This window comes from Hyperoodon ampullatus, assembly GCF_949752795.1.
Source record: "Hyperoodon ampullatus genome assembly, chromosome: 10".
In the NCBI taxonomy this organism is placed as follows: Eukaryota; Metazoa; Chordata; class Mammalia; order Artiodactyla; family Ziphiidae; genus Hyperoodon; species Hyperoodon ampullatus.
In genome coordinates, this window is record NC_136923.1 from 19,558,280 (window position 1) to 19,581,124 (window position 22,845).

At 44.2% G+C, this 22,845-nt stretch overlaps 1 protein-coding gene across 1 annotated transcript; it reads left to right on the forward strand.

Moving 5' to 3' along the window:
• Positions 1–4,276: 4,276 nt before the first annotated feature.
• On the forward strand, positions 4,277–5,370 carry LOC307059082 (uncharacterized protein). The gene is made up of 2 exons (XM_079712790.1): positions 4,277–4,287; positions 4,430–5,370. The coding sequence occupies exon 2, from the start codon at positions 4,726–4,728 to the stop codon at positions 5,233–5,235; it is 510 nt and encodes a 169-aa protein (XP_079568916.1). The 5' UTR covers positions 4,277–4,287; positions 4,430–4,725; the 3' UTR covers positions 5,236–5,370.
• The last annotated feature ends 17,475 nt before the right edge of the window (positions 5,371–22,845 follow it).

Genomic DNA, 22,845 nt, shown 5'->3' on the forward strand with positions numbered 1-22,845 from the left:
TCTTCACTGTCTTTATCCACACCTGGATGTCTGCCACACCTGGGGGAGAGGAGAGGGTGAGTAGGGGGTGGACCTTGATCTTCACCCTCTGTGGCCTCAGCTTCTCTCCTGTCTATAAAGGGATATGTGGGTTGGCTGTTTCTGAGAAACTAGGCAGGCCGAATAATTTCTGAGGAGTGGTGGCACATCACTTTGGTGAAGTGGAGAGTGTGCGATGGAAATACATAATGGTGCTGAGTCAGGACACCTGAATTCTAATCCCTGTCTAGCCACTAACTAATTATTTGGCCTTGGAGGGCAATTTCACCTCCCTGGGCCTCAGCTTGCTAATCTGTAATTTGATATACATACTTGGTCTTGCCTGTTTCTCAGAGTGTAGGAGTCTTGCTACTGGGATGGCATTAGATAACATTGAATTACATATTGAGAACTAGACTCCCTTTGCAGTCATTTTCTATCCTTGTGGCTGTTCAAACAACAACAACAAAAACAACACACAGAAAACAATTTTCTGTTGACATACATGTCATTAACACTTTTCAGGACTTGCCCCTCTTCCTTTTTAAAAAAGTTTTTAATTTTTAACTTTAGTTTTTCAGCCACTCTTTCTTTCTAACGAAGAAAAATCAGTAACTTTGTTTTTACTGTGATTGTTTTTAATTTATGGACGGTGATATGATTTCCCATGTAATGTAGTAACAGAAAAATAAAAGTGGGCGCTTTACAGGAAAATATTTAGTACAATTACCATAATAACTGTATTGCAATGAGTGCAGTATATTAATTTTTCAAGAACTATTATGTTACGTAGATATGGTGAAAATTAGGAAGATGGTAACTGTAGTTAAAGAAACACTGAATTAAGTGATTTTAAAGTTTCTGTTTAAACTTATAAGAGATTCAGGTATCTCATTAAGTGGCAAATGTCCACTCCACTTTCTGTCCCCCCAAGATGTGCATATGTTCACTGACACAGTATTTGCAGAACAAAGTTGGTGTTACATATAATTAATAGTATGTGACAGGGCACTCAAATGTTCTGATACCTTTGGGGAAATTTTGGCCGCAATTAACTATAGTTTGCTAATTTTGAATTTACAGTTTTTTCCTATTACTTAAACTATAACGAAATGGGGACAAGCACCTTTGCCTTGGTGTAATTAAAAATGAAATTATGTCAGGAGCCTGTGTTTAAAAAAGGGACTTCTATTTGTTTTACCACCAAAAGGTGGCGTCCTACCCCCATGCCCTTTATTTAAAAACCCTTCTTGCTTTAATTTAACAAAAAGAAACTTCCAGTTGATTACTGATAAAGAAATGAAAATGTGGTCCCTATGAATGTAACATGACAGTGTTGAAAATGAACTATATGTTAAACTGCAGTTAAGTTTCCCTCTAATGTAAACCAAGTGGACATGGAATTCTTTAATAAGGCGGCACATTAGACAGTATTATGTACAAAATTGGGTACAATATATCATGGGATTTACAACCAGGATTTCCTTTTGTCTGCAAAACTTGTTGCCAATCTGATTTTGGTCCCCCCCGCTTTCAAGTGAATGTAGAATTTAAGGCAGTTAAAATGCAGGATAAGATGAGTAGCAATCTAAACATCTTTTTAGCATGGCAATACTAATAATTTTTAAAAAACTCACCGTTCGATCTGAAAAGCCAGATCAAAGCATGAATTGTTCTTTACAGACGATGCATAAATTTGTCACGTTGAAATAAATTGCTATTCCCCTGAGTTATAATTCTGCAATGCGACATACACCATAACATGTTATATCTGGCTTAAACATTGTAGAAATGAAAAACAACAACCCCCCGGCACCCCGTAGACTGGCTACTTTGTAGATTTCAATTTAATTCCATGTGAATTCAGCATATGGAATTGCCAGCGATGTTAAAGGGTTGTTGGGAGTATTAACTGAGTTGCCATAAAGCTTCTACATCATTGTCTAGTTCATGGTAAGCATTCAATAAATATTAGATGTTATTACTGACAGCTGTAGCCAGTGAGCTTCTCAAGGGCAGGAATTTTCTTTCTGTATCCCTCAGTGCCTACTGTATGGTCTAGAACATAGTAGGTGTGTCATGTCTTAATTAACATCTTGAATCAAAGACAACACAACCCTAGCCTCTAGGAAGCTAGGAAGTGCTACAGGAAGTAAAATGCATTTTCTTTATGTGGATTCTAGTCTAAATGATCTGATGGATGGTTTTGCCTGGATAGCCTGGAATCTTACACAGCGTGCATTTACATGAATTCTACTATGTTGTAATTACCTTAGCGCAGTCTCCCTGTCTCTGGCTTTATTCAGTAGCATGAGTGAATTTTTTTTTTTTTTTTACTTGCAAAACAGAATTTTAAAGTGGTAGTCTTATGCTATTATTGAACTTGAGATTTAGAATTCTTCTGTAAATGAATGTTTAGAAATCTTTGTATACAGACATTATCCAGAAGAATCTGTAATAACTTTTTCAGGATATTGATTATCTGCAACTGCACTGGTCTCAAGACCAAGGGGACAGTACTAGTGTCCTCCTCCCATCGCCACCCCCTTCCGTTGTCTCCCTCTCTCCAAGCACTTCGTAGGGATCCACAGGAGTGGCTTTCAATATATTCTCATAAAGAGTTGCCCTGGTACACCACCTAGCCAGTAACTGGAAATGCTGGGAGGTTGGGGTGATGGGTCTGAAAAAAAATTATTTCTGTTAACAACAACAAGCCCTAGAGCCCTATATCTTTCTAAGTCACACCTTGGAAACAGAAAGGCTTCTTCCTCCTCTGTTTGTGTTGATAATAGTGAAAGAAATGCGTGTGTCTCTTGTTTTATACATGTATATGTATATTCCAAAACATTTCATTCAGGCTCCTAATTCACTCCTTCAAATTTCTAAATTCCACCGAACTTCAAAGCAGCAAAAAGAAAAAAAAAAGTCACCTTTTCAAAGAATTGGACAAAGCTTTTTGCATGTGACTGATCTCTGGGAGAGCAGGTATTTTGTGTTAAACAACTGATTGACATGCTAGCCCCCTGGGCGTTTTCCTAAGAGAAACCATGGCAAGAACACAGCTCCCGACGCAGCCACTTTCGCCTAAAGTGGATCTAACTACACATTCCTGCAGTGACTCTGACAAGGAAGTGGGGGGAAGCGTCCCACATTACACTCTCCTGATTCAGAAATACAGGGGGAAAAAAAACCCCTCACTGGCGGGTTTCTATTTCTTGCAAACAGGGGTTTGTCCTTCTGTTGAACTTTCACCTCCCGAACTCGCCTTCTTTCATTGGACAAAGTGCAGAAAGAAAGAGGAGAGACCGAGGGAGGACGGGAGAGAAGGAGAAAGGGGGTTGAAAACACCACCCTACCTCCCCCTCCTTCAACTGTCACTGATGGCAAAACACTTTCACTTTTAACTGGAGGAAACTCACATGCTTGTCTTTCCTCTCCCCTTCCTTCTGTATTTTTAGCTCAGAAACCAAGCAAATAGCCATCGCATTCCCATCTTCGTCCCTAGTTGTTAACACTCTCCCTCTCGTTTTTTTCCGGTGTCTGAATGGGCGCCCCTTTCCCCATCTTCTGAGGAATCTCCCTCCCCCATGCCCCTCATTTTCCAGGTCTTTCTTGCCTGATCCCTCTTGTGCCAGGGACTGCTCTGGCGTTGCCTTCCTCTCTCTGGTCTGCGGGACTCTGCCTCCTTCTCCTCGTCCCCATCTAGCCTGTACACCCCTCACTCCCACCTCCCTGTTCCCCTTGCCCCCAATCCCCGCCCCACCCCCTTGGCAACTGCGATTTTTTTTCTTTTTCTTTTCTTTTTTTTTTTTTGCTGCGAGCCTTGTTGTTTACCCAGCAGGTGGATGTGACGTCAGGGACGCACAACAGCAAAAAATAACAACATCTCCCTCCGCGACGTGTTGGCCTCTCGCGCGCCTTATTTATTTATTTGTTCCGGGAGGCCGGGGGAGGGGTGTGGGTGCCAGCGCCCGAGTGGCTCGGGGAAGGGGGGCGAGCCGGCTCGCTCTCCGGAGGTGGCTTGGGGGTGCGTAAGATGGAGAAGGGGCCCCGGCCGCAGCCCAGGGGGCGGGAGGGGTAGCGCCCCCGGCCCGACGTCGTCCGCGCCTCTGCCGCCGCCGCCGCCGCCGCCGGCGCTGGCTGGGCTCCGGAAAGCTAGTCCGGAGCGGAGGAATCTATTGTTATTTATTGTGTGGCGGTTGCATGCTGTACTCGCGGCAGCCCGGCCCTCGCCCGGGAGTGCGTGTGTGTGCGCGCGTGTATGCGCGAGTGAGTGTGTGCGCGGGGGTGCGCGCGCGGGCGGGAGTGGGCGCGCGCGGGGAAAGGCCCGAAAACACCTTAGTTTGCACCGAGAGACCATTTGCAGCGGGTGAGTTTGTATTTTTCCATTTCTGCTCCACTTTTTCCCAAGCCGCCTCCTGCCTTGTTTCCGACCACTTTAAACAACAACAACAAAAAAAAAAAAAAAAAAGAAAGAAAGAAAAGAAAAAGAAAAGAAAAAGAAAGAAAGAAAAAAGGAAAAAAAAAAAACTTCTTCCCATCTCCCGGCTCCACGTGCATCTCCCCCAGCCCTCCCCAGAGGCAGCCTCTCTCTCCCCCGGGTCGGGGCCCGGGCTCCCGGGTGGCTGGGGGTTGCGGACTGGCGCGGGGGGCGGTGGAGGGGACTCCGGCGGCGCCCGCACTCTTGGGTGCATTTCCATAAGTCAAATGGAGTGGGGGGGGGGGCTGCGGCGGCTGCAGCGGCGAGGAGGCGATCTCTCCTTCACCTCAGCCCCTTCACCTCAGCCCCTTCACGCGTCGCTCTGCGCTCTTCACGGTTGCAGCGGGGAGAGGAATCGAGAATCCCAGGCCGCCTGGCGCAACTTTCGGTGTCCGGCGTCGGGGTGCCTGCCCAGAAGCCGGGCGGGCGCGGGGCGCGGGGCCCGGGGTCAGGTCTGCGGCGGGAGGGGGCGCGCGCCGGGTGCCTCTGGAGCCCAAAGTTTGGACTTGGAGCAAACTTTTTCCCTTCGCTCTCCACGAGTGTTTTCCCCCTCGGTGCCCCGGGGCTGCTCCGCGGGCCTCAGCGGAATGACTGGGAACGTCTGCGCCCTAGGCCCCGCGGCTGGGGACGTCTCCGGTGCCACGCACGCCGTGCCCCGAACTCGGCGGCGGGGGCACTCCTGTGCCGCACCCCGGAGCCCAGAAAACTCACACACACACCCGCGCACCTCCAGCTAGACACGTACCCCCTCGCGCGCTCGGCCCGGCGAACCCAGCCTCCCCGCGAGGGATCCGAGGCCGCCGTGGCCAGCTCGGCGGGTGGGAGTGGGAGCAGGGTGCGCTGCGGGGAGTCGCCGCGCCCGGATTCCTCTCCGCTGCATCACACGTACTTTCTGGGTATACGTCCCTCTTAAGCCTGGGGAACGGGGGATTCCCCAAGTCCCGATATGTCCTGAGACGTGCGTGAGTCGCCGAGACCCTTCGGCCCTGTCCCGGCTGCCGATGGCTCTCCGTTCCTCTGCTGCGCGCCGCTTTCCTCCCGGGCTCCCAGTGCTCCATTCCTGCCCCGCAGAGAGGATTCAGCTGAGCCAGCCGGCGAGCCGGGCGGGTGTGCGCTTCGGGTGGGGACCGCGGTGGCGGCGCCGGGAGCCGGAGGAGTTTGCCAGTTGCCGCGGGGTCGCGGTCATTCGCTGCCTCCGCCTCCCCTCGCCTCCGCCTCCCGCCCCCCTCCTCCCCAGATACGGCCGCGCTCGGAAACTTTGATTCCTTCTTCTTTTTGGCCCTCGGCTAGTCCCCCTCCCCACCTGTTGTGAACTCCGCCTCGGTCCCCGGAGACTGGCGGTGACACACGCGGGCGCCGGGGAGCTTCGCGCCCAGAAACAAAGTCTCAGGCCCCCCTCCCAAGTGTTTGCTTCGAAATCGCTGCCTGCAACCCGCCCCCCCCACCCCCGATTGCGGCGCAGCTCCCGCCCCCTGTGAGAATAAGGACTAAATAAACAGTTGTAACTCCAAACCTTGCGCCTGCGATCGTATCCCTATTCCACCCCTCCCCCTTTCCTCCCCCCCACCTCCTTTTTTGTTGTTGCAACTTTGTAAGATCCCGGGGAAGGTGCTGAGACTTCGGCTCGGGCCGATTTCCCGGTCTCGGGATCCTTGCAGGGAATCCCTGGGCCACATCCTCTCTTCCCTCCACGCGCGCTCGCGGGTCCTTCGAGCCCGCCGCCCTCTCGGTCTTGGCCCCCCAGGCTACTCATTTATCCCGCCCCACTCAGTTCCCCCCAACCTGCACCGGGAAGATTTGCTGAGGGTCGCCCCGGTTTCTTGTCGACCGCAGAATCCGAAAGTTTGCAAGAAGAGGATAGCGCGCGGCGAGCAAGCGGGCAAGGGGCAGCGGCTGCGGCGCCGGGGACCATGGTGCTGCCGGCGCCTCCTCCGCGGGCGTGAAGGCGGCACTCCCACTCCCTCCCCGGACTCCGCGGGTAAGTCGAGGCGGCCGCGGGCGGGGGCGCAAGGGCCGGTGACACCCTAGAGCTTCGGGCTGTACCCGGGGGCTCTCTGCGCCCAAAGCCCCAGCATGGGCGGCGCGAGCGCAGCGATCTGGCGCCGGAGCCAGGAAATGTGCCCATCCTCAAGCCGGTAGGTGCTTTGAAATACTGGACTTTCTCCTTTTTTCCTCTTTTCTTTCCGAAATCCGAAAATCTGGAGATCAAAGTTTAGCACGGAGTGTAAAGTGCTCTGATAAAATACGATGACATCCCTCGCTCCCCTTCTCACCCCACTCCCCCCCCCCTTTTTAACTGTTAATTATTTCCAAGTCATTGTGTCCAAATACCCTTGCCGGGCTGATTACAAAGTGTATTGATTTAGTCTGGGCTCATCCTACACGTTCGTCTTAATTCCTTTTCCTTTTGCTAGACCAGAAAACCCGAAATGAAACTTATTTTCTTCCTCTGAGCCCCGCCCCCTCCCCCCCAGCCCTCAGCTGTGAGGCTTGGGCGGAATAATGGAATTAATATAAACATTTCATTTGGTTGCATTTGAGCTTTTCCAGCCCGTTTATGAGGGGCTGGTGTTGCTCATGTCCGGTCACAGGTATTTTCCAAGTTCGAGTTTCCCTTTTTTTGTTACTGCTCTTTAGACAGGAATGTTGGAGGGCCATTCTGTATTCCCCCTGAAAGGAGTCTACACATTGAAACCGTCTACACTTTACCTTTGGTTGTCCGTAGGCTTCAGGATTTAGGGCTGGCACAATAGCTGAGTTGAGAAAACCTGAGGGATAGTTAAGAGATTTTTCTCCTGCTGAAAATACATTGCAGAATATTTCCAAATTTCTACCTTTCATCTCCCTTCCCCTCGTTTTTTCCACAGTGAGAATCAATTTAGGGAGGGATGTCTTAACTAGAATTTGAAGAGAAACGGTAAGAGTTCAGGTGTTTTCTACCAAGGGTTATCCTGTATAATTGAGACACAGGAGTTCCTATTATTTTTGATTCCAGAGAGAAATGTATTGAATCTTTTTGAGAATTCCACTAGAGTTTTGATTCTCAAAGTGAAAATACCCATCTCTTTAAGGCCAGGAAAAGAAAATTGGGCTCACAGTTTCAGAGGTCAGGAATGAGTCTTTTGCATCTCTGAAAGGTCTCATAATCAAAGAGTATTAAAAATATTAAAAGGAACTCAACTAGTTCCATTCAAACGGTGTCAGCTAAAATCTCAATGCAAAGGGGGGAAAAAAGGTTTAACATCTTGTCACTGGCTGCACCCCACTTCACCCCCCCTTAGTCTTTGGATTAGTCATTGTATGAGAGGGAGAAAAAAAAAATCAGGTTTTTTTTTTTTTTTTTTTTTTTTGGAAAAGTAAAGTAAACAGCCTCCAACTGCTGAACCTTGACAACCCAAATTAAGGAAGCAGGAGAGATCAAACAGAACTGCTGCTGGGTTGTTGTCAGGAGCTCTACACGGAGAACCCTGGACTATTCGATCAAGCAGCAAAGCTATATATTCACTAATGCAGAAATGGACCATTGCAAATGCTGATCTTTGTTGTGCAAGCAGAGGCTTGCTTGGAAGGAAATATTCAGCCCCTCTCCAGGCAGCATTTGAGTTCCTTATAGATGCTGAGTAGCTAAACAAGTTATTTTTATAATGCATTCTTATTTACGAAGAGAATGTACCCAAAAGGGCATTAAAAGGATAGTAAGTCTTCTGGAGGTTGTCTTGCTACCCAGAACTGTGCAGTGGAATTCTTTTTTACCAACATTAGACTCCTACACTAGAGTTAGATAACGTTTTCTCACATCAAGTTTAGAAGATCTGCCTTGTCAGGGAAGCCAAGGTTTTGTATGTGAGGGTTGAAATCTGATGTGAAGCTTAAAAAAAAAAAAAAAAAAAATCCCTGGTGATGAAGTTTTGTGTCAGCCCACTCTTGGAATTTAAAAAGGCGAGAGGGAGCATTCTCCAGATTAGACATAACCTCTTTTTTTAGATTGACATTCAGCATGACCACGTTGCTACTTTTATTCAAGTTCTCTGTAACTTGTCCTTGCTTGTTGTCTAGGAAAATTTAACTGCTTTACATTTTTAAAGGGAGTCGTAGCAGTAATTACTTTAGCATTTTGTTTTCACAGGTTTATCAAAGTATAATGAAAGAAACATCAGCTTTTCAAATTAACTGCCTCAAATTAAGGGGGTTGTATTGCTGGAGACCTGTGAAAGATTTTGTGTTTATATTTAAATGCTGGAGTATAAACTGTGTAACACTTTTTTTTTAAGCTATAAACTATCCCCAAATTAAATGTCATTTCAAATTAAGTAGAACAAAGTAGGAAAAAGGACAACTAAACACAGAGAAGAATAAAAATAATTGTCATTGAAGGATTGCATTTGTAACGAACAAATGTCAATCACATAGTAAGCACTTTGTGTTTTTTTTAAGTCAGAGTTTCATAACCAGAGTGCCCAACATGTTTCAAAGTCTGTAGCTTTTATTGGATATACCTTTTATTGTATCATTAAACAATGTGAGTTAAACATACACATGGATGCTATTAGGCAATTTTCTGCAATATGTAATGTTTTTTAAAAAGCTGTAAATACTTTCTAGTTAAATCATTTGTACCAACAATAACAAAAGTTAACTGGGTTAATGTTGAGCCTGGGCATGGTTTTCTGTTACTAAGTTTTTCCTTGCTTCCTTCCTTCTCTTAAGACTCTAGCCCCGGCCTTTGCATTCGGAGGCTCTACTGAAGGATAGGTCTGTTCTCAGCAGTTGTTTAAATTAACAGAAGAATTGTGATATTTCCTCAACAAATATATATATACCCCCCACGTCCAATGCCAACATAAAGGAAGAGAAGGGAGTATAGAGCCGATGTGACAACTTATTTTGAACCCAGCTTCCTCTTTGCAGCCAATCTTATTGTGCTGTTGATTTGGTTTTCAGGTTTTACTTAAGATGCAAACTCACTTTTGAAATGTTATCTTGTAAAGAGTCTGCATCCCGCAAACGCGTGTGTGTTCAATTTAGGTATTATGAAGTACCGATTACTTTTCGGTGGGGATGCCAAGAATATTTACTGGGCATTGCAAGGATTCTGTCTTTTAAAAATAATCTTAGGTACCCATTAATAAAATTTAAATAGATTGCAGGCTGTCAGAAAATAGTATAAATTTTGTTTATGATTCAGTTACTTTAAGGTACTTACATTAAAGAAACTCATTTAACCCCTGACTGAAGAGCATTAAGTGGGGAGGCAAGCCCTCCCAAGAGCTCCTACTGCCCTTTGCTCTCCCGATAATCTTAAATTACTACAAGTTAATTGCAACTTCAAGGCACCGAGCAGGAGCTGGTTCTCTATGGCTGAAAAGGGGCTTCCAGAGCATAGCTAGATTTGCACAGGTGGTATTTTTGTTTCTCAAAGAAATTTTTTTGCTTGGGGCTTTTTCTTTTCCTTTCTTATCCTGTTAGGTGTCATACTCCTTTTATAGAATTCCGTCATAGTAAATGTCACTTTTGCTAAGCCAGCAGTATTGTTCTTTTTTTTTAAGTATGTTTTTTTGGACCTAGAGTATATAAAGGTCTCCAGCAAGTAGGGGTTTGTCTTCTAAAGAAAAGAACCTTAAGAGAGTCATCTGCTGAATAGACAGGTGAACTTTATACACCAGCCAACATGGACTTTTACTATTTGTAGGGGATTTTTTTTTTTCTTTAGTTGATGGTAGTAATCCCACCAGGTGATCAAACACTGAGTGTGTTAATCAAGCCAGCAAGCCAAGTAAGTTGGGCTGGTGTGATTTCTAAACGATCTTCCCTGTGCCTTGTTACACTGGTCTGTGAGTCACTTTGCCATACGTGTGCCGTCCAAGGAACCATCTTAAACTGATTTTTAAAAATCTTTCTCTTCCTTGGTGCTTGGCTGAATTAAGGGTAGAGGTTCCGAAAGCTAGAACGTCAGAGGGCCATGAGATGAGACAAATTCCTGAAACAGGGAAACCTGACCAAATATGGGGTATCTTATGCATGACACTTGTTTTTTTTTTCCCCCTGGGACCCACATAGTTTATTTTGATGTGCATGTGATGATGTGGTTAATGGAAATTAAGCAGATTTGGCTTGTGCTGCCAACCTAAAAATAAATGTTGTGAGGAATGTTTGATTTCAAGAAGTGCTTTGGTTTTGCATCCCATAGATAATGTTCTTGCAATAATGGCTGCCAAGGCTGGTATTCTGCAAAGAGGAAGTACAGTGGGGTAAAGCGCATGGCAGTCAGGGAAGACAATTTGACAGTGTTCTTTGTTTCTTTAATATATTACTTTTATTAATTACAGTCAGTTGGGGCTAAGGCATTTTTCGGGCCTTATTTAGAAGTCAGCTCCCATTCACAAGAAGGTTGTGCCAGAAGCTGCATCCTTTTCCTCGTACTGTTTTACCCAGTCATGAAAATCTCTTGACCGAATTAGCTGGAGGATGTCTCTGCAAGACTTGTGTTTCTTTTTGAAATCCCCTGACACCAGTTTTTAATACATGCCCTGCCTTGTGTACAACAGGTGTTTGGTAGTGATTTTATGAGATCGAAAGTGAGAAAAACATTTCCTACCAAGCCAGCCACTGGGAGAACTGGCTGCCTGAAAGAAAGAATCTGGAACTTGAACATGCATATAGATGGGTTTTTCCGTATGACCCTCCCCAAGCTATTTGCTTTTTAAAAAGTGGGGGAGGGGCTCCATTTTGTGCCTCGATATTTGCCGTTAAGTTGTAGTAATTTAAGACTATTGGAAGAGTGCAAAGGGCAGTGGAAGCTTTTTAGTGGTCTTGACGCTTGAAGCTGCTCACGTGTGGGGTTAAATTAGTTTCTTCAATCTGAGTACTTAAAGTAACTAAATCGTAAACAAAATTTATATTAGATCCTGACAACTAATAATCTATTTAAATTACATTAGAATATCTGGACAAAAATTTAATTAAAGACAGAAGTACTGTCAAGCCCTGTAAATATCTTGACAGGTCTACTCAATTGGAACTGATATCACGAAATATTTACATATGTCTGGTGTGTTCAGGAACATCTCGGCAGGGCCTGTGCAAAGCTAATTGCACTTTCTTTCCAAATCACATTTTCAATAAAATAGGTTCTTTTTTTTTTTTTTTTTAAATAAAGGAGCATGAACACATGCAAAATTGTGTTCAAGTGTTCTGTTTACTATTTAGTTCTCGCTACTCAGGACCCCTCTCAGATGGGTTTATTTCCTCTAACTGCTGCTAATTCAGACACAAAGCTGAAATGGAGGAATCACTGATTAGAAAGCTCGTGTCATTCTGTTTTATTTCAACAGTTTGAAAATATCTGGGGCTAGCATGTTAGAGGACAATTTGCTCAGGGGAGAAAAGTGGACCTGAACCTGACATTACTGGGTCCCTGTTTGTATTAAATAGAAGATACTCACTTAGGATGGGACAGAGATGTTTTCCTGAATTTTATTTTTGGATACAGACTTACTTATTAGTAGTCATTCACGTGGACATTCACAGTTTGCCAGATTCTCTGGTTTTAGCTAATTCTGTGATCAGCTTTATTGGCTAGGACACTGAATAACAGTCCTAGCATCAACTCAAAAGCAGAATTTCCGAGGTTTCCTTTTCTCCCTCCTGGCTCTGCAGTTGAATCATAATGTGACTTTTCTTGCTCCTGGTTCCTTGTCTTCGAATTAGGGGGAGTGTTTAAGGTATGTTCTTCGAGCTTAAGGATCTAAGGGCACCGGGGCTATGTAGTTACTCAGACTTTTAAAGACGATCTTGGTGCTCTCAGGACAGTGACTGCAGCTCCTGGGGGGAGGGAGTGATGTGAGTTTGGCATGCGTTTCTCCTGTCCCAGAGCCTCTCCCCTGAGTTGGTGATGCCCCATCAGAGGAGCTGGAGGCTTCCTCTCCCGGGGACAGGTAAGCACAGAGGTGGAGGCGGATACTCCTATGCGAAGTGGAAGAGGGCTGTTGTTGGTCCGAGTTCAACATGTTTCAAAGCGAGTTCCCATGCTCACCTGCTTCCAGGTCATTGTGTGTCTGTGCGTGTGTACATGTTAGGGGCGATTTGTTAAAACACAGATCCTTCGATGAGAACTTTTGCAGACAGACGTGCGAATGTGCATTGTTCACAGATCTCCCCTGGGGTAATTCTGATGCACACTAAACAGAGACCCATGGACCAAGTGATTTCTGCTCCTAAAGATTGTGGAACTGAAATCTTTATCTTCACTTGGATTTTACCGACTAATTTTTTGTTTTATCTTGAGACCTGTGTCCTTTTTAATGTGTTTGGATTTCTATTAAGAATCAAAGCTGGTGGTTTTTAAGTATGCACGAGGACTGGAATCGCAGCAGAGCTGTCATTCCAAACACAGGCGTAGTCGCGGTGTGCCTGGATGTGCCATATCGGGGGTGGGGGCAGCCTTTGCATTTCTGAGTAGCTCCCCGTGTGATTCTGATGCCCACCAAAGTGGGAGAACTGGACTCCTCAAATATCAGCATTGGAGGAATCTTATAACTCTTCTTAAGGGTTTAACTTTACTCTTTGGACTTCATGAAACCTAAGAAAGGAATATGGGTTCCCTTGCCAGAGTCAAGCACCAAAAGAAACATTAGATACTTAGAGAAATAGAGGCAGAACACGAGCCTCACAGTTCAGGTGAGTGGTAGAAACAACGTGGCACATCGGTCGTTCTCACCAAGTACCAGACATTTCTTTTCAAATTATGCCTCGCTTGCCTCCATGTTTCCAGTGGGCGTTGTCATGTTGTAGCTACCAATTAGTGTCAGATGGCTTGCTGGAATTTTTTTTTTCTCCAAGTATTTCATCTTAATTTAAAAATCTGACCTGTTTACCCATTAGATTAACCCTGCTGGCCTAAGTACGTTGATTTTCCTAGGCATCTTGGGAAATTCTCTCTCATTGTATGGTGATGGGGCCTGCAGGAATATTGATGGAAGTAGCCTCACCAAGGATGCCACACAAATAAAGCAAGCAGAATCCTAAGACAAATGCATCCTCCAAGATTATGAGATAAAGGAAGATAAAATGCTAAGGAGGCTTGTTTAACTATTCAGGGCTTCAGCTAAAGATCTCTCCACTAAGATCAAAAGAGTTATTTAAATAAAAGTTGTATAGATGTTTTTCATCTGTATTAGTAATATACCTTTTGAAGTTACCCAGCAATAAAGTGTTGGTCCAAAATGCCCTCACCTAAAGTAAAACATAAAAAATTGCCACTTGACTTTGGGTGTGGCTTCATTTTAATAGATAACCAAAAAGTTGGCAATTGTTTCTATGTCTCGAACTTCACAGTTGCTTGGGCTCTGGGTTTGGGTGGCATTTGGAATATCCCTGTAATACAAAGTTCTGTTATTTCTGTTCAGACCCTGAAGGGCTTAAAAAACAATCTCTGATGGGCCAAGTTTTAAAACTAGAGTGTCTCTAACTTTGCATGGAGGTTTTCTATAAAAGATGAAAAACGGGACTGGTTGAAAAAATAGAAAGTGCATCGTCGAGGCTGCATGGTCTTACTACAACTGTCAGCAGTGGATGAAATCTACAGTGTGACGTTAAATCACTCTGCCTTGTTTGTTGAAAAGATGTTAATCATTTCATTAAGAAAGATTAAATAATTAACTGATTTATCATTAGGGAATCAATGACGACCCTTTCTAGTGACGTATTACAGAAATTTTCTAATAGAAAGTTTGCTGCATTTAATTATTTGGAAGAAAGTTAGTTGAACCTTGAGAAGCGGGGGTTGAGTGGGACCTCTTTAGAGAATATCGCTGTCCACATCCAACTGTCAATAATTTTGGAGAAGATAGTCTATTACAGTGGAAAATGGTTCAATCTGGGGTTTTCTCTTAGGGGCTTCGTCAGGCGTGTTGTTGCAGACCCGCTCTGGGCTTAGGGAAGGGTTCAGTCACTTAAATGTGTTCATCTTATTTTCTAAATAATGGCTTTTGTTGCAGTATGATGGCCTGTTGACAGTAAACGCGCTGTCCTAACTTGGGTAAGCTTACAACAAATTCTTATACTTGTAGGAGCAAGTCATCCTCACTGCTGACTGGGGATGCTTCTCCCTTTTGTCTTACTGTCCTTAAGGCAACAGCAGCACAAGGTTTAAATATTTTGGGATGGGGATGGCGCTGTGGATAGGGTGTGTGTGTGGGGGGGAGGAATCAACTCCCCATCTGGCAAAACATTTACCTTAGACCCCTTTGTCCCCAGATCATACATAAGTTGTGATTCTAGCTTATTCTTCCTGTGTGTGTATTTGCGTCAACTCAAAATTAAAAAGATACTTAAAGAGAGATGTCGTTTCTGTGTTTGTTTTTGTTTATTTCAGTTAGGAAGCAGGACAGTGGCTTTTACTAGCTACAGAAATCATCTCTGTGTCAGAGAGGACTTTTCCCTGGCAGAATACTGAGGTGGGAAAGTTCTTCAAGGTAGTTGTGAGACTTTTGAAAATGGTGCAAATGGATTTTATATGGGGGTTTTGGTATTGTAACAAGTGCCCCAATTGTTGAATAAAATGCGATGCCTTGGCCTCAAGCACTTTGATCTGTGAGTTGAGAGAGACTTTTGAGGAAGGAAATCTGGCAGATATTTACAAAGCAATTTCTCTTAAAACTATGCACTTACAGCTTTCGATTTTTGTTATGAAATGTGTAAGACACCAAAAAAGTGTAATTCAGAGAATAATTCAATGGGCCCCCATGTACCTGCTGCTCAGCTTCAGAAAGAATGTATTTCTGATCCAGGTTGAAGAGGCTCCTGGCATATCTTAGCCCAATCCTTCTACCCTGGAGGTGACCTCTGCTCTCAGCTGGCTGTTTTCCACCCCATGGCTTTCATTATACTTTTAATACATATGATTGTATTCCCCCAAATATAGGGTCTTCTTTTGCGTGTTCAAGATATGTTTTGATGCTATCCTCCTATATGTGTTCTTTAGTAACTTGGTTTTTTTTGTTCAGTACCATTAGTAAAATTCATTCATATGAATGCACGTGGCTGTAGTTTATTCATTTTTCCGTGTGAACCTTTTAAAGTGCTGAATATTAATTCAAGGCAAGCTCTTCACGCTTGAATTTAAAACCCAGCAGCGTTCTGCAGTCCTGTACATTGAAAATGTAGGATGGATGTGAAACTGTCAGTCCTGGCCACATCTTCATAATATGCTCATTTACCAGTGTTTTTTTGTTCATTCGTTTGTTTTGTTTTGTGGGGGGAGGGAAAAACTTTAAAGTCACACATTTACCAGGGAATTTGTTTTCAAAAAAATAATAAATCAAGTGGCTGATCTCTTACATTGAAGGAGGAAAAAACAAAACAAGACAGACGAGGCATTCATTTGAAGGATCCTAGCCATTTTCTCATTCTAATTTTAAAGACTTGGTTTAGAACTTCACAGTTACATATGCAGGGTAGCAAGTTAAAAAGCGATGTTTAATTAACAGGCACTTTGTACTTCTGTATTCTTGTTATGATACAAGCACCTTGTTCTTCAGAGTAGAAAGTGATTTCTGCATATTTTCAAGGACTGGCATCTTTATGGTAAGAAAGCCACATAAATAAAGATATACTTAGATGAAAATCGGAACATGTTTTTAAAATAGTGTGTGTCTCCTTTCAGCTCTGTTATCAAACTTGCTGCCTAAGCCGGAGCTGGTGCTCTGTGATTATGCTAATGACCAAAAGAATCGATGATGCGGAACTAGATGAAATCAGTGGTATAATCGGAGAGAGTTACCAGGTTTTTTTTGTCATTAAATTTAGTGATAAATAATACACTGTTCATTTTGAGCAGAGAGAACATATTTAATTCTGATGTGTACAGAGTATCGATTTAGTTAGGCTTATGGCTGAGTAAAACGATCATCTTTTGTAATTTCAGAGGAAAGATGAAAGGCATTTGTGTCAGCCTGGCTGACTGACTCGGGCCATAGAATTGTTTACCTTGACCAGCCAGGGAAGGGTGGGAAAACTTTTTTTTTTTCTCCTCCTAGGCAACTTGGATATTTGTACTGACATTTTATTAGGAATATCAGGTACTCAGTAAATAGCATAAATGACTGGGGATGTTAAACAAAATGAGTGTAAAGGTAGATAGTGTTTCCCTCAAGAAGGGAGAAAAATATAACAAAGGGGAAATGTTTGGACAAAGCTCTTTTTAAAAGACGGGTGTGTGTTAAACAGGGCCCATTAGAGTCAGTGTTGCCCATTAAACAATGGCTTTAATTTAAATTTTTTTTTGAGTTTCTCATAACAAATAAAGTTATACTTGGTAACGGTTTATTTAAGGAGAAGTCATCCTTGTAACTTAGCATCTTTTTCCAGGTTCCTGAAACCTTGGGGGAAAACACTGGCGCCGCCTCCTTTGTTGCAAAGGGGTTTCTAATGCACTTCTCCCTAAAAGACATGCTTCCCTGGGTAAAGTCAGCAGTCCTTTTACTACTGTACAGCAGTACCAAGTGATAAGAGAGAAAATAAAAGAGTAATTAGCTATGTTTTATAGGACGTAAAGAAAGGGTGATGGAAGTCTATAAAAGAAGAAAATCAGATCAAAGGCCGCTGTGATGTTATTTTTTGAAAACGCAGTGTAAAAATGGTTCTCTTAATAGCAGAGACCCCCATCCTGGCTTGGCCAGCTGTGTTCTGCCATTTTCCTTTCCACAGTCCTGTCCATCCTTGGTTGGGTCTTACCAGCCATACCATCTGCCATTCCAGCGGCGGCCGTTTCGGTGGGAAAGCAGGCCAATTGGGTCAACTTTTGTGATCTGGCAGATGTCCACTGGAAGCTCAGATCAGGTCAGGCTCATTTTTAGGTGTGTCCAAAGCCAAGATTTCAACTTGGTGAAAGGCTGTGGAATGTATTTCCCAAAGTGGTGCCCAAACTCTGTTCTTTTTTTCTTCAGCTGCCTCCTTGAGCTGAGATGATTGCTTAATGCTCTTAATTATGCTGGATCCCTCTGTATTTTCAAACACCTGTGCGTAATTCAGATCATGGGTGGTCACAGAGCCTGGCTCACTGGAGAGCTTCGCCTTTGGAATGGAGAAATCCCAAGGAACCTGACCATGGACCGTGTGTTAGGGGGCTGAGTAGCGGCTTAAAAGGATGGAATGTTTCCCTTGAACTTCCATGGTGCCATGTGAAAGATCCTTAGTCATTGGGTTGGGGCGAGTCTTAGAACGAACACCTCAGAAACAATGTTTTAAAAAATAAACTCTCATTCATTGCTGGTGGGAATGCAAAATAGTAAGTCACTTTAGAAGACCGTTTGGTGGTTTCTTATAAAGCCAAGCTTACTCTTACCAGGCGATCCAGCAATCCTGGATCCTTAGTGTTTTTTCAAAGCAGTTAAAATCTTAATGTCCACTCAAAAACCTGCACGTGAACATTTATACCAGCTTTGTTCATAATTGCCAAAACTTGGAAGCAGCCAAGGTGTCCTTCAGTACGTGAATGGATAAATACTAGCTATGGTCCATCCAGACAATGGAATGTTATTCAGCACTAAAAAGAAATGAGCAGTTAAGCCACAAAAAAACATGGAGGGACCTTAAATGCATATTACTAAGTGAAATAAGCCAATCTGAAAGGGCCATATACTGTATGATCCAAATTACATGATATTCTGGAAAAGGCAAAGCTGTGGAGATAATGCAGAGATCAGTGGTTGCAGGGTGGGGGGAGGGAGAGACAAATAGGCAGAGCTCAGAGGATTTTTAGGGTAGTGAAAATACTCTGTATGATACCATGATAGTGGATGCATGTCATTATACATTTGTCCAAACTCATAGAGTGTACAACACCACGAGTGCAATTGCACACTGGACTACAGTCTAGTGTAGACATCACTTTGATATGCACTGGGAAACTGAAAAATTTATGTGATTTGCTTTATTGTGATATGCGCTGTACTTTGGTGGTCTGGAACTGATCCTGAAATGTCTTTGAGGTGTACCTGTACTTGGTCTTCCAGTGTATGCATTTATATTTTCTTCCTCTGCAAAGAAACCCCATTTTCTGGAGGACAGCACCGTCAGCACCTGGAGGACAGCACCATCAGGACCAACCTGTGTCTCTGATGTTTGTAACATATATGAGACCAGGGGTACATACAGGCCTCTGGAGCTGTAAGATTTTTCTCCACGTGTTATACCCGTGTGTGTATACACTTGCGTGTGTACATGTTTGGGAGGTGTATATTGTGAACGAAATAAGATAAGGTTGAGGATCTGGAATTGAGTTTTAGTGAGTGGTTCAGATTTTCTCAATCCTTCAAGGTTAGAAGTGCCTGGGTCCCATTATTTCCCCATGAAACCCACTAGTGACATCTTTCCTTTTCCACGGCCTCTGATGGTCGTACTAAGCACATTTTGGTTTGCAGGTTGGAGCATGGATTAGGTGTGAGGTGAAGACACGCTTGCTGTATGTATTAAATATCAACTTTTGAGAATCTGTGACAAGCAAGCCAGGTTACCTAGAGTGTAAATAGCCTGTGAAGCACGTTATCTGTAAAAAAAAAAGTAGAAGTAAAATCCAAGTCTCGTAAAACTTTTGAAAATTCAAACATCAAACTGAAAGTGAGAGTGGACCAGCTATGGGATTTGTGGGCCCGGTGTAAAATTAAAATGGGGGGGGGTTCCTTGTGAAATACTGTGAAATATTAAGAATTTCAAGATGGTGACAGCAAAGCATTAAACCAAGTTGGGGCCCTTCAGAGCACGGGGCCCTGTGTGACTGCACAGGTCACACCCCCATGAAGCTGGCCCTGCTTGGGATTCATACACTGTCTTGAAGGGCTTTGCGTTTTTGTACCAAGGTTTCCTCTCCTGCAAGACAAGAGGACAGGGCTGGGACAGACATGGCAGGCTCAGCCCCTCCTATGCTGCTCACTCAGCGATCTTGGCTTTCTCTCTATTACTGAACCCAGATTGGGTTGCAAATCCCTGTGAAAGCACATTCCTCTTCCTGGGTTGTAAGATCCATTGAGTGCAAAATATTGGTCATCCTGTGCACGAGGTGTTCTCTGCAGGCATTTTGCAAGGTCCTGTGAGGGAAGCCAGTCCTGTTCATGCTGTTCTTTTCCTTCTTTGTCTTTTTCTTCTCTAGCCCTCCTCCCAGTGTCTTGATGCTTTGACTGTACCTTTGCTCCCTGTCACCTTCATTGCTTTTCGTTGTCACCTGCCCTTGGCTTCATCCTGGGAGAGGTCTGCTGGACCTAAAGTCTGAAGGCAGCCTCAGAAAAGAGTTTTTGCTCTTGTTAATTTTTTTAAAAAATTTATTTATCTTATTTATTTATTTTTGGCTGCGTTGGGTCATTGTTGCTGCACACGGGCTTTCTCTAGTTGCGGTGAGCAGGGTCTGCTCTTCGTTGCGGCGCACGGGCTTCTCATTGTGGTGGCTTCTCTGTTGCGGAGCACGGGCTTTAGAGGCACAGGCTTCAGTAGTTGTGTCACGTGGGCTCAGTAGTTGTGGCACATGGGCTTAAGTAGCTGTGGCATGCGGGCTTCAGTAGTTGTAGCTCGTGGGCTCTAGAGTGCAGGCTTAGTAGTTGTGGCGCACAGGCTTAGTTGCTCCACGGCATGCGGGATCTTCCTGGACCAGGGCTCGAACCCGTGTGCCCTGCATTGGCAGGCAGATTCTTAACTGCTGTGCCACCAGGGAAGCCCTAAAGTGTTAATTATTAAACAAGCAGATTCTGTCTGGACGTGCATGGGTTGATTGCCTTCAGGAACCGCAGTGAACCAGGCCCTATGTCATGGAGATGTGATTGGCTCAAGCCACACAAAATGCAAAATTCATTTTGTGGCCTGTTGTACTTCTGCTTCGGATGGTCAGGACATCCTTACTGATGAAGATTAAATGCACTTCTCTAAGGTGGTTCAACAGGGTTTGAAAAAAAGAAGGGATTTTTTTTTTTTCCTGCCGTACCAAGTTGTAGAATTTCAACCTAATGGGATGACTCTGGAATGTTCTACCTTGGGCCAAGGGGTGTTTGTTCTCTCCTGAAATTCGCACAGACCCTCTGCCCCTCAGTAGCTTCGGTGTCCTGAGCGAGTGACTGAGTCTTTGGGACTCAGTGTGTGTTAGTGGCAGTGACGGTGCTGGGGTTTGGACCAACAGGAGGCATAAATCAGCAGATGTATTCAGAGCATGTAACAGAGCTTTTGGCTTGTCATAAACACTTGGATTTTTGGTGATGGTTTATTATTAATAAGAGTGATTCCTGCTATCTAAATTTGTGGTTTTTTAGAACCTGGTCTTGGCAGTTCACTCCCTCCTTTAAAAGGTATGATAACAAAAGTTGGGAAGATTTAAACACTTCCCCTCCCACGCTTTCTTGCTTCCCTCCAACATTCCCCACGTTTCTCTCCCCACCTGCCTCTGCTGTCCTGCCCTCTTCTGTCGGGCACAATAGCTTTTCCTGACACAATGGCACACGACGGTTTGAGAAGGCTGTGAATGCTGGGAGGATGTTTGAGCTGACACAGGGGCCGTTTCTGGGAGCCCAGGGAGAAGGCCTGCACGTGTTTTTCTGGGGAGGAGTATGATGAGTTTGTTTGGAGCCCCCAGGGGGCCAGGCTGGGGGAGGGACTCTCCATGTCTCTGTGGCCTTCTTAGGAAGCCAAAGGTTGCCGGAAGCAGGGTGGCACCAGTGTCTGTACCCCGCCTTCGAGAGGTTGCTCTTTGACTCTACTTACGTTTTGTAAATAAGTTCATTTGTACCCTTTTCTTTTTAGATTCCACATATAAGCGATATCATATGATATTTGTCTTTTCTGAGTCACGGATGTAGAAAACAAACTTATGGTTACCAGGGGATAAGGAGGGGAGGGATACATTGGGAGATTGGGACTGACATATACACACTATTATATGTAAAATAGGTAACGAATAAGGACCTGCTGTATAGCACAGGGGTCCTACTCAGTACTCTGTAATGGCCTATATGGGAAAAGAATCTTAAAAAAAATAAAGACTGGATATATGTATATGTATAACTGATTCACTTTGCTGTATACCTGAAACTAACACAACATTATAAATCAACTATACTCCAATGGGAAAAAAAAAAAAAAAAAAAAAAAGGCTGCTCTTTCAGAAGCATTTGAGGGCCTAGGGCTTTTTTTTCTTCCATAGAGAAGAACATCAGCTTCCCCGCCTGCAGCTCTGGTAGGGAAGGAGGAAGGGAAGGGAAAATAGGTTCCTGTGAGTGATCCCCTGTCTGGCTTCTGCTCCCCTGACAGTCCGAGGCTGTGGACATCAGAGCCTTCCTATCTGGCTATTTCCCAGATTGCCTGTTGAATTTTCTCAGCAGCCTTGATTTTCACACTAAAGGGACTGGAAATGATACTTTCATTGGGTCAAACGTTAGACTACACAAGGGTTTTATAGTCAGGTTTGGGATTTGAATGTGTTTACGTAGTCTGTTTATTATTTTTCCCTGGCAAGGTGTCTGGTGTTTAGTTCCTAGGGGAACAACAGAGCTGCTCAGGACAGCTCACTACATGCAGACCAGTTATTAACTTGTAATCCACGCACCCTTTTCGATGTCTCTATTTCTCTACCTCTGCCAGGGTGGCTGGAGCATGAGCTAGCTGTGCGCTATGAGGTTGGGAAGGGGGGCCGCCCATTTGCCAACTAATTCCCCACGGTGGTCGTGAACCACGTTAGCAGAGCTGTTTCCTATTCGTTCAGCCACACCTGTATGCAGCTGGGCTTGGTCCGAACTTTTAACCGCCTCCATCGTGGTGGATGAGGGACGTGCGTGTTTGTGTATTTCTTAGTGACTGTGTAACATACAGTGGAGAAGTAAGTTATTTTACTGAACATCATGGAATTAACACATGGATTCCTCCATTTACTCACTCATTCATTCACACGTTCACTTGTTGATTTACATATTCCTCACTTGTTGTTTTATTGACCCGACATTACTACTGGGCGAGAAAGCATCTTGCTGATCCCCTGTCTCCCCAGCTTATTTGTGCACATTCTCAGTTAGATGTTCTAACACAGCATCATTTAGACTCTGTCATTATTCACAGAGGTCTTTGTCAACAAGCTTATGGGATTCATCTAGTTCCACCTTTTATTTACTAAATATATGGCCGCCCAGAAGCAAATGAGTCATCTATACACATAGTTACCATTCCCATAACAAATAGGGCTTTCGGTCGCATTTTGACTATGGACACTCCACTAGGTAGTATACCAAGAATAAGCAGCTGCCTTTTCTTTCTAGCCTGAGCACTTAATTAAAACCTGACAGATTGATTTTTCCATTAGGCCAGAAGGCAGGTGTCGTCTT

Excerpts from the sequence above, each read along its gene's own strand:
- LOC307059082 (XM_079712790.1), top strand. The coding sequence starts at position 4,726 with ATGGAGTGGGGGGGGGGGCTGCGGCGGCTGCAGCGGCGAGGAGGCGAT.